Below are 12,229 nucleotides of genomic sequence, written 5' to 3'. Positions count from 1 at the left end.
ATGTGATACAGGTATTCACTCATTCAGCTCAGAAACAGGCCCTTCAGCCCAACCAATCCAAACTGACCAAGTTGCCCATCCAAGTTGGTCCCATTTGTTTAGTCCTGTACTTCTAAACTTTGCCATGTACCTGTTCAAGTGTCTTTTAAATGCTTATGTACCCATCTCAGCCACTTCCTCTGGCAGCTTATTCCATGAGCTGACCACTCACTGGGTGAGAAAGTTGCCTCTCAGGTTCCTGTTAAATCGCTCCCTTCTTACTTTAAAGCTCTGCCCCCTGGGTGGGAGGAGTGTAGATAGTGACAGAGCTGGTGGGTAAACTGGTGGAGACAACAAGAGCTGCAGATTAAGGAATCTGACAGGAAATAGATTTACCAGGACGCTGCCTGGATCGTAGAGCGTCTTTTATGAAGACAGGTTGAGGGAGCTGGGGCCTTACTCTTTGGAGTGAAGGAAGATGAGAGGTGACTTCACAGAAGATCAAAATCGAGTAGACAGAGACTTTTTCCACGGGTGGAAATGGCAAAGACAAGGTGTTATGATTTGTAACTTCAAAACATTAAACTAATTCAAAGGAAGACATAGGAATCCAGGAATGCAAGTCTAACTATGTGTTTACTTTAAGTGAGGCAAACACATATCACGTGGTAGCATGATAATGTATGTATTTAACATATTTGTACATATAATGTGTAATTCATTTAAACCAACAATAATAAGACCATAAGATACAGGAGCAGAAGTAGGCCATTTGGCCCATCGAGTCTGCTCCACCATTCAATCATTGGCTGATCTAATTCTCCCAGTCATCCCCACTCCCCTGCCTTCAGCCAATACCCTTTGATACCCTGGTTAATCAAGGCCTATCTATCTCTGCCTTAAATACACCCAATAACTTGGCCTCCACAGCCGCCCATGGCAACAAATTCCACAGATTTACCACCCTCTGACAAAAGTAATTTCTCCACATCTCTGTTCTAAATGGACATCCTTCAATCCTGAAGTCATGCCCTCTTGTCCTAGAATCCCTTACCATGGGAAACAACTTTGCCATATCTAATCTATTCAGGCCTTTTAACATTCGGAATGTTTCTATGAGATCCCCTCTCATTCTCCTGAACTCCAGGGAAAAAAGCCCAAGAGCTGCCAGATGTTCCTCATATGGTAACCCTTTCATTCCTGGAATCATTCTTGTGAATCTTTTCTGAAACCTCTCCAATGTCAGTATATCCTTTCTAAAATAAGTAGCCCAAAACTGCACACAATACTCCAAGGCAAACAACAGGAATTCTGCAGATGCTGGAAATTCAAGCAACATTCATCAAAGTTGCTGGTGAACGCAGCAGGCCAGGCAGCATCTATAGGAAGAGGCGCAGTCGACGTTTCAGGCCGAGACCCTTCGTCAGGACTAACTGAAGGAAGAGTGAGTAAGGGATTTGAAAGCTGGAGGGGGAGGGGGAGATGCAAAATGATAGGAGAAGACAGGAGGGGGAGGGATAGAGCCGAGAGCTGGACAGGTGATAGGCAAAAGGGGATACGAGAGGATCATGGGACAGGAGGTCCGGGAAGAAAGACGGGGGGGGGTGACCCAGAGGATGGGCAAGAGGTATATTCAGAGGGACAGAGGGAGAAAAAGGAGAGTGAGAGAAAGAATGTGTGCATAAAAATGAGTAACAGATGGGGTACGAGGGGGAGGTGGGGCCTTAGCGGAAGTTAGAGAAGTTGATGTTCATGCCATCAGGTTGGAGGCTACCCAGACGGAATATAAGGTGTTGTTCCTCCAACCTGAGTGTGGCTTCATCTTTACAGTAGAGGAGGCCGTGGATAGACATGTCAGAATGGGAATGGGATGTGAAATTAAAATGTGTGGCCTCTGGGAGATTCTGCTTTCTCTGGCGGACAGAGCGTAGATGTTCAGCAAAGCGGTCTCCCAGTCTGCGTCGGGTCTCACCAATATATAAAAGGCCACATCGGGAGCACCGGACGCAGTATATCACCCCAGTCGACTCACAGGTGAAGTGATGCCTCACCTGGAAGGACTGTTTGGGGCCCTGAATGGTGGTAAGGGAGGAAGTGTAAGGGCATGTGTAGCACTTGTTCCGCTTACACGGATAAGTGCCAGGAGGGAGATCAGTGGGGAGGGATGGGGGGGACGAATGGACAAGGGAGTTGCGTAGGGAGCGATCCCTGCGGAATGCAGAGGGGGGGGAGGGAAAGATGTGCTTAGTGGTGGGATCCCGTTGGAGGTGGCGGAAGTTACGGAGAATAATATGTTGGACCCGGAGGCTGGTGGGGTGGTAGGTGAGGACCAGGGGAACCCTATTCCTAGTGGGGTGGTGGGAGGATGGAGTGAGAGCAGATGTACGTGAAATGGGGGAGATGCGTTTAAGAGCAGAGTTGATAGTGGAGGAAGGGAAGCCCCTTTCTTTAAAAAATGAAGACATCTCCCTCGTCCTAGAATGAAAAGCCTCATCCTGAGAGCAGATGCGGCGGAGACGGAGGAATTGCGAGAAGGGGATGGCGTTTTTGCAAGAGACAGGGTGAGAAGAGGAATAGTCCAGATAGCTGTGAGAGTCAGTAGGCTTATAGTAGACATCAGTGGATAAGCTGTCTCCAGAGACAGAGACAGAAAGATCTAGAAAGGGGAGGGAGGTGTCGGAAATGGACCAGGTAAACTTGAGGGCAGGGTGAAAGTTGGAGGCAAAGTTAATAAGGTCAACAAGTTCTGCATGCGTGCAGGAAGCAGCGCCAATGCAGTCGTCGATGTAGTGAAGGAAAAGTGGGGGACAGATACCAGAATAGGCACGGAACATAGATTGTTCCACAAACCCAACAAAAAGGCAGGCATAGCTAGGACCCATACGGGTGCCCATAGCTACACCTTTAGTTTGGAGGAAATGGGAGGAGCAAAAGGAGAAATTATTAAGAGTAAGGACTAATTCTGCTAGACGGAGCAGAGTGGTGGTAGAGGGGAACTGATTAGGTCTGGAATCCAAAAAGAAGCGTAGAGCTTTGAGACCTTCCTGATGGGGGATGAAAGTATATAAGGACTGGACATCCATGGTGAAAATAAAGCGCTGGGGGCCAGGGAACTTAAAATCATCGAAAAGTTTAAGAGCGTGAGAAGTGTCACGAACATAGGTCGGAAGGGATTGAACAAGGGGTGACAAAACAGTGTCGAGGTATGCAGAAACGAGTTCGGTGGGGCAGGAGCAAGCTGAGACAATAGGTCGGCCAGGACAGGCAGGTTTGTGGATCTTGGGTAGGAGGTAGAAACGGGAAGTGCGGGGTGTGGGAACTATAAGGTTGGTAGCAGTGGATGGGAGATCCCCTGAGCGGATAAAGTCGGTGATAGTGTGGGAGGCAATGGCCTGGTGCTCCTTAGTGGGGTCACGATCGAGGGGTAAATAAGAGGAGGTATCCGCGAGTTGTCGCTGTGCCTCGGCAAGGTAGAGGTCAGTACGCCAGACTACAACAGCACCCCCCTTATCAGTGGGTTTAATAATAAGGTTAGGATTAGTGCGGAGGGAGTGGAGAGCAGAGCGTTCCGAAGGAGTGAGGTTGGAATGGGGACAAGGTGCGGTGAAGTCGAGACGGTTGATGTCCCGTCGGCAGTTGGCAATAAAGAGATCCAGAGCAGGCAGAAGACCAGAGCGGGGTGTCCATGAAGAAGAGGAGGGTTGAAGACGGGAGAAGGGGTCATTGGTGGGGGTGGAAGAGTCCTTGCCGAAGAAGTAGGCTCGGAGACAGAGACGGCGGAAGAAAAGTTCCGCAATACTCCAAGTGTGGTCTCACGAGCGCCTTATAGAGCCTCAACATCATATCCCTGCTTTTATATTCTATACCTCTAGAAATGAATGCCAACATTACATTTGCCTTCTTTACAACCAACTCAACCTAGAGGTTAACCTTCAGGGTATCTTGCACAAGGACTCCCTCTCTGCATTTTGAATTCTCTCCCCATCTAAATAATACTCTGGCCCATTTATTTCTTCCACCAAAGGGCATGACCATACACTTTCCAACATTGTATTTCATTTGCCGTGTCTTTGCCCATTCCCCTAAACTATCTAAGTCTCTCTGCAGGCTCTCTGTTTCCTCAACACTACCCACTCCTCCACCTATCTTTGCAACATTGGCAAATTTAACCACAAATCCATTAGTACCGTAGTCCAAATCATTGACATATATTGTAAAAAGCAGCGGTCCCAACACCAACCCCTGTGGAACTCCACTGGTTACCAGCAGCCAGACAGAATAGGATCCCTTTATTCCCACTCTCTGTTTTCTGCTGACCAGCCAATGCTCCACCTATGCTAGTAACTTCCCTGTAATTCCATGGGCTCTTATCTTGCTAAGCAGCTCCTGTGCGGCACCTTGTCAAAGGCCTTCTGAAAATCCAAGTACACCACGTCTACTGCATCTCCTTTGTCTACTCTGCTTGTAATTTCCTCAAAGAATTACACACACACACACGATTACTCAAACATTACTTAAGTACTAAATACACAACACAAAGGCGCACAATTTTAAGGTGATTGGAGTAAAGTATAGCGGGGAATGTCAGAGGTAGGTTTTTTTTTAAAAACACAGGAAGTGGTTGCATAGAACGTGCTGCCAGGGGCATTTAAAAAGCTCTCAGATAGGCACACGGATATTAGCAAAGAGGAGGGCTGTGTATGGAGGGAAGGGTTAGACTGATTTTACAGTATGTTAGAAGAATGAGCACAACATGGTGGGCTGACGACCCTGTGCTGGTTTATATTAAGGAAGGGATTGATTTGAAATGTCAAAGCTGCTTTACTGGACAGATGCTGCCTGAATTGCTGAGTTCCTCTAGCTCTGTCTCACCCTATTGTGCTGCTATATATTGACTACCTACCCTCTACACCCTCAACCCTGAGGCAGAGTCTCAGCCTGTAACACTGAGCATCCCTCTGCCACCACTGAACCACCTGACCTTGTAGACATGGGGCAGCACAGTATCCCCATGTTATTACAGTGCCAGCAGCTCAGGTTTAATGCCCGCCACTGTCTGTAAAAAGTCTATACAGCCTCCCCGTAACCTCCGGATGCTCCAGTTTCCTTTCACGTTCCAAAGACGTACAAGGTTAAGTGGTCTCATGGGTATCATTGGGTAGTGTGGGCTCACTGGGCTGGAAGGGTCTGTTACTATGCTGTACCTTTAATAATAATAATAATAATAACAACGACAGAGCTATACCTGGTATAGTAGGGTCCATGGTCTGTACAGCAGGGCTGAAGTTCCTCGCCAATGCTGCAGGATGGCATACTGCCAGCGGGTTGGTCTCTCGGGCATCAGGGATGTCCACGTGGCTGCTGTCCACCGAATCGCCCAACTCAGTGTTGCTAGTGGGTGCCCAGGCTCTGCTGGGCTGGCCGGGGAGGCAAGGAACTGCCTGACCAAGGGAGGTAGTGGTGGTGAGTTGGGAGGAGTCTGTGGTATGGTGCCCTGGATCTAGTCTGGGCACCACACGGCCCAGGTTTGCCCCACTGCAGCCCTCAGGCTCAACCCTGCTTGAGCGTCTCACGGAGACAGGCTCTATCTCCATCAGCAATGAAGAGATGGTACCTTTGGGATTACCGCCAGTGGGAGGGTGTACGCGGACAGCCCCCACTTCAGCCTCCGGCCACTGGGTCAGGGGCTCAGACTGGTCCCACTGACAGAGGGGCTCCTCTTTCTCATCATACCCCAGCACCATGGCCTCGTCCTGGCCAGAATTCGTCATCTTCTCCCCACTCAGCAGCCTGCGGATCTCACTCAGTGTCTTCGACCCGATGAAGGAGTCATCACGCCGAGGCATGCGGTTGCAGGGGAGATGGTAGGTTCGGCAGCCCCCTGGACTAGGCAGGGGGGTCTCTATCCCACCCGGATCTGCGACAGGAGCAGCGAGCACCCCCCTGCTGCCGGGCGAGGAGTAGAGCAGCAGAGAACTGGCAGCAGCATTGTCCAATTGGTTGAGGGAGGCCTTTGGGAGAAACAGAGCCTGAACTGGGCGCCAGGTGCTGCTGTCGTTGGAGCCGGAGGGGCATGGGCTAACAACTGGTTCCAGCCCCTTCATCTCAGCCACCCCCAGTGATGGCCCGCCCGGACTGGGAGTATTCCGGCCTGTCTCCACGCCCAAGGTAATGGAAGTGCTGTGGGTCAGGACATCCGAATAGAAAGTGCAGACAGAATCACGATCCTTTGCAGAGACTTCTGCAAATTAAGAAAAAAGATAAGAAAAGATCTTCTCAAACAACACACACAAAATACTGGCGGACTCAGAGGGTCAGGCAGCATCCTTTCTGGAAATTAATAAACAGTCGATGTTTCAGAGTAATGAAGGGTCTCGGCCAGAAACTTCAGCTGTTTATTCTTTTCCTTAGATGCTGCCGGACCTGCTGAGTTCCTTCAGTGTTGTGTGTTGCTCTGAATTACCAGCATCTCAATGACCAACACAGTCCAAGATGTGCTGAGGGAAGCTCGCAAGTGTCGCCAACATAGCATGCCCACAACTCTAACCTGCACGTTTGGAATGTGGGAGGAATCCCATGCAGTCGTGAGGAGAATGTACAAACTCCTTACAGACGGCGGTGGGAAATGAATCCTGACCTTACAGCCGGCATTGTAAACAATACACTGCCGCTACATTACCATGCGCCCAGTCAGGGCATCCCACAGGTCCCCAGCTTTAAATAAAAGCTGATCCTCTTCCCACCAATTATGAATGAGGTTAAACTAGGAACGGAGAGATTCAGAGAACCCGGTTCAGTCTACCGCACACACATTAACGGGTTGGGATATCATTTACAAAGGTGATTCTGCAGGTGCTGGAAATCTCGTGCAACACACACTAAATGTTAAATGAACTCAGCAAAATGCTAACTTCATCTCACCTCCCCCACCCACCCATCTTCCCCCTCACCTGATCTCACCTATCACCTGCCAGCTTGTAGTCCTTCCCCTCCCCACACCTTATTCTGGCTTCTGGCCCCTTCCTTTCCCGTCCTGATGGAACTTGTGGGCTGCGCCCAGCACATCCTCAGGTTGTATTGGTTGTTAATGCAAATAACACATTACGTGATAATTAAATGAAACTGAAACTGAATCTGATGATCAGCCAGGAACATCAACTGTTTATTCCTCTCCAATGATGCTACCTGACTTGCTAAATTAGGCCATAAGACATAGGTGCAGAAGTAGGCCATTCAGCTCATCACGCCTACTCCACCATTCTATCATAGCTGATACTATCAACCCTATTCCCCGCCTTCTCCTCAATCTTTGAACGCTCTGACTAATCAAGGACCCATCACCCTCAACTTTAAATATACCCTGGATTTCCTCCAGCATTGTCTATGTCATTGAAGGAATCGTTTGTTCCTTCATCAGGTGAACCCAAGGCAAGCAACAACAGCAGTTGAGACTGGAGTGTTTGAGTTACGAGGAGAGATTAGATAGGCTGGAACTATTTTCTCTGGAGGTAAAGAAGCTGAGACTGGACAGAAGTTCATATAGTTATGACAGGCACAGATAAGGTGGATGGTCACAGTCTTAAATGCTCAGAGTAAATTTATTATCATAGTACATGTATGTCACAATATACTACCCAGAGATTCATTTTCTTGCAGGCACTCACAGTAGAACAAAAAACTACAAAAGAATCAATGAAAACCTACAAACACTGACAAATTACCAATGTGCAAAAACAAAAAAAGACTAGATAGATACAGTGCCTTGAAAATTATTCAGTCCCCGCTGTTTTCGCACTTTGTCCCCTTTTCTAAATTTAAAATCTATTGAAGTAGGATTTACTATTTTATTGTATATTACCATACCAACTCATCCAATTTGCTAATTTAGAAAATAAGAAGATAACCTGTTTTCAATGAATTGAGAAGAATACTCCCTCTCTCTCTGTAAGCTCCAACAGTATGGTAGATTTTCATCATACCAAACCAAAACGAAGACAAAACACCATTCAAAACAAGTCAGGGAGATGATAACAGAGATGCACAAATCTGTGGAATGGTACAATACAAGACCATCTCAAAGACGCCTAACATACCTCGGAGCTCAATGCAGTCCATCATGAAAAAGTGGAAAAAATATGAAACTACAGCCACGCTGCCACAGTCAGGCCAACCATCTAAACTGAGTCACCAGAAAAGAATGGCACTTGCAAGGGAGGCTACTGTGATGCCAACAGTCACTCTGAGTGAGCTGCTGAAGTCAAGTGGCTACAACTGGAGATTAAGTTCAAAAGTTCACAATCTCCAAGGCCTTGCACTGAACGGGTGTTTATTGAAGAGTGGTAAGGAAGAAGCCCAAGCACATTCTTGCCTGTCAAGATTTTGCATCATTTAAAAGATACCATAAAGATGTGAAAGACGGTGTTGTGGTTGATGAGACTGAAGTCGAACTTTTTCGCCTCAACACTAAGCAGTACATGTGGTATAAATCTAATACTGCTCATCAGCCAGGTAATACCATCCCTGCTATAAAGTATGGTGGAGGTAGCATCATGCTATGGGGATGCTTCTTAGCATGAGGGCCTGGAAATCTGGTCAGGATTGAAGGGAAGATGAATGCTGCTAAATACAGAGATCCTGGATAAAAGCCTGACACCCTCTGCCAGAAAGCTTAAACTGAGGAGGAAGTTCTTCTTACAGCAGGACGACCCAAAGCACACAGCCAGAGTGGTTTCAAATGAAGAAAATTGATGTCCTTGAGTGGCCCAGTCAGTCCTGATCTTAAGTCAATCAAATATCTCTGGCAAGACCTCAAGATTGCCTTCCACTGCCGCTCCCCAACTAATCTGGCACAGCTTGAGCAACTTTGCAAGGAGGAATGGGCAAATCTTGCTCCATCATGTTGTACAAAGCTAATGGAGACTTATCTAAAAGGACTTCTGGTTGTAATAGCTGCAAGGGATGGTTCAACTAAGTACTGAACAAAGGGGATGACTACTTTTGAACTGTTAACATTTCAGTTCTTGAATTTTTAGTATTTCATGCTTTACAATTTTCCCTGTTTTTATTGTTTCTACTGTGGAAAAAAGGAGCATGATTCACAAATAAAAAATCTCATTTATTTTGATCAAAATCCCAGATTGTAAGAGTTATTTGTGCACAAAGGGTTGGGGGCTGAATACTTTTAGAAGGCACTGTAGATAGATAATACTGAGATGATGCGTTGTAGAACTGTTGAAAGTGAATCCATTGGTTGCGGAATCAGATCAGTGCTGTGGGGAGTGAAGTTATTCACTCTGGTTCAGGAACTAAAAGTTGTAGGATAACTGTTCCTGAACCTGTTGGTGTGGGACCCAAGGCTCCTTCCTGATGACAGGCCTGGATGGTGGGGGGAAGCATTGGTGTTTCCATACCAGGCTGAGATGCAATCAGGAGACTATGATGCATAAAAACAAGAATGGTCAAGATGAGAAACATTTTCTTCCCCCAGGCCATTAGACTTCTGAACTCCCTGCCACTTCGTATTTGAAGTGTCACTGGTTAATCTGTTCCATACCTTAAAATATTTAATATTAATGCACCTTAGTTTGTTATTTATGTGAAATTCATCTGTTGATTTTATCCTTACCTTCATAAGTTATTGTGTGTTATGTGTGCTACCGTGCTTTAGACCCTAGTTCCGAGAAACTTAGTCTCGCTTCTATATACATTATATGGTTATACAAATCAATGATTTGCAGTGATTATGCAGAAAGTTTGAGGTTAATAACTAATCACGGGTGATTGATAAGTTTGTGGCCTAAGGTAGAAGGTGATGAGTTATTAGCTTCAATCTTTCTGCATAATCACTGAAAGCATTGACCTGCACGTGCATGTAACAAGAGCTGTATAACTCATCTCCTTCTACTTTAGACCACGAACTTATCAATCACCCTGCTGTGGACACTTTCTGGAGGTCCAAGATCCGTTGCTCCACGACCGCTGGACCAAGTGGTAAATGTAGGAGGGAACTATGTTGAAAAATAAATGTGCTAGGTTTTCTAAAATTCACTCCTTCTACCCGAGGGCACGAACTTATCAATCACCCCTCGTATATGTAGTTAAATGACAATAAACTTCACTTGACTTGACTGAATCAATCAGGATACTTTCCACTGTGCATCTACAGAGGTTTGTCAAAGACATGCTGAACCGGCCCAGTCTGAGCCCACTCTACCATCCCAGTGCAGATGCCCCCACTGCATACCTCTGTGCAAGTACAGTAACTGTTTTATAAGGTATTTACCTTCTGAAACCGAAAATCTTTCCAACCCTGGTTCTTGCAGAACTTTCTGTTCAGAGGCACTGAATTCAACCTCCTTCAAAAGCCCTCTAGATCCCAGTATGCTGGTGGGAGACTGGTCAATTCCCAGATTCCGGAGGTAAACCTAAGGGAAGTAACAGACCAATTAGAAAACTCAAAGTAAATGTAAGTCACCATATACAACCATGAGATTCATTTTCTTGTGGGCATACTCAACAAATCTATAGAATAATAACCATAATAGAATCAATGAAAGACTGCCCAATTAGGCTGCTCAACTGAGTGCTGAAGACAACAGACTGTGCAAATACAAATGAAGAATAATAATAAATAAACAATAAATTTTGAGAACATGAGATGAAGAGTCCTGGAAAGTGAGTCCGTTGGCTGTGGGAATATTTCAATGATGAAGCAAGTGAAGTTATCCCTTTCTGTTCAAGAGCCTGATGGTTGAGGGGTAGTAATTGCTCCTGAAACTGGTGGTGCGAGTCCTGAGGCTCCTACATCTTCTTCCTGTGAAGAAAGCATGTAATGGGTGGTGGGGGTCCCTGATGATGGATACCACTTTCCTGCAAAGCATCAGGTACTGTATGTGTTTATGCTATCTTCCCACCCCAGGAATTAATCAGATGAACCATTCTAGTTAGTTTGTCGCTGTGCACTATAGATACTTCAAACAACTGTTTAATAATGCTATTTACATTATAAATACATGCTGTTATTTACCAAGTCAAGTCAAGTCACTTTTTATTGTCATTTCAACCATAACTGCTGGTACAGAACATAGTAAGAATGAGACATTTTCCAGGACCATGGTGCTACATGAAGCAATACAAAAACTACATTTGACTACAGACCTATCCAGGACTGCATAAAGTGCGCAAAACAGTGCAGGCACTACAATAAATAATAATAAATAATAAACAGGACAGTAGACACAGTAGAGGGTATAGTAGGTTGGTGTCAAGCCAGGCTCTGGGTATTGAGGAGTCTGATGGCTTGGGGAAAGAAACTGTTACATAGTCTGGTCGTGAGAGCCCGAATGCTTCGGTGCCTTTTTCCAAATAGCAGGAGGGAAAAGAGTTTATATGAGGGGTGCGTGGGGTCCTTTGTAATGCTGTTTGCTTTGCAGATGCAGTGTGTGGTGTAAATGTCTGTGATGGCAGGAAGAGAGACCCCGATGATCTTCTCATCGATAAAATACAAAATATGTATTTTATTCCATATTCATACTTGAACTCCAACTTTATTCTTTATAATTGTTGAATGTTATATTTTGTTGTTGCATGCTGTGCCAACACACCTCAGCCATTTCCTAATACATGTAAATATATATGGTGATTAAAGTTGATCTTTGATGATAAACTAGCCAGACATTTCCATTGGATTTTGCCCAGTACAGCCCATAGGCGCTGGTCACACACTGATCCAGATCAGAACACAACAATGTTTTCACTCAGCAGCACCGCCGGTTTCTCTGCCCCTTTGCTCCTCACTGCCTATGCTCAAGCCCCATGGTCAATGAGGTTGGACCTCAAGTAATGGGGGTCCAGGTTTAGGACTGGGAATTAGAACCACAAGAGGTTCTAGAGATGCTGGAAATCTTGAGTGACACATAACACAAAATTCTGAAGAACTCTTCCTTTCCAAAGGCCAGAGCTATTGAATCCCACTCCTTGCTGAAACCTGACCCACCTTCAGAACCGAACCTGGGAACACTGAGTACCCTCTCCCAACAGGAGGAATATCTCACACAGGAGAAAGCTGTTCAGCTGTTACACCTGTATCGTAGAGATATATATTGCAGAAACAGGCCCATTACAACTATGTTGACCTTTGTGTCAACGGATCTGCAGTAATTCTGCATCCCTCTATGCCCTGATCATTCAAACAGTTGTTATCCCATGGTCTACTCTCCTCTCCCATCAGATTCCTCCTTCTTTAGCCCTT

The 12,229-nt window shown here is 45.9% G+C and overlaps 1 protein-coding gene across 3 annotated transcripts in view; it reads right to left on the bottom strand.

Moving 5' to 3' along the window:
- alms1 (ALMS1 centrosome and basal body associated protein) overlaps nucleotides 1-12,229 on the bottom strand; it is a 96,432-nt gene that overhangs the window by 54,592 nt on the left and 29,611 nt on the right. For 2 of the 3 annotated variants that reach the window (XR_010017785.1, XM_063047194.1), the window contains exons 6-7: nucleotides 10,262-10,403; nucleotides 5,225-6,220 (exon numbers count right to left, since the gene is read on the bottom strand). Coding sequence is in view for 2 of the 3 variants with exons in the window: in XM_063047194.1 (XP_062903264.1) it covers nucleotides 5,225-6,220; nucleotides 10,262-10,403 (1,138 nt within the window). In the remaining variant the exon portion in view is untranslated. The remainder of the gene's footprint in view (nucleotides 1-5,224; nucleotides 6,221-10,261; nucleotides 10,404-12,229) is intronic. The other variant, XM_063047196.1, reaches the window with a different exon arrangement.

This window comes from Mobula hypostoma, chromosome 4 (genome assembly GCF_963921235.1).
Source record: "Mobula hypostoma chromosome 4, sMobHyp1.1, whole genome shotgun sequence".
Classification (NCBI taxonomy): domain Eukaryota; kingdom Metazoa; phylum Chordata; class Chondrichthyes; order Myliobatiformes; family Myliobatidae; genus Mobula; species Mobula hypostoma.
This window is presented reverse-complemented; position numbering and strand designations above follow the sequence as displayed.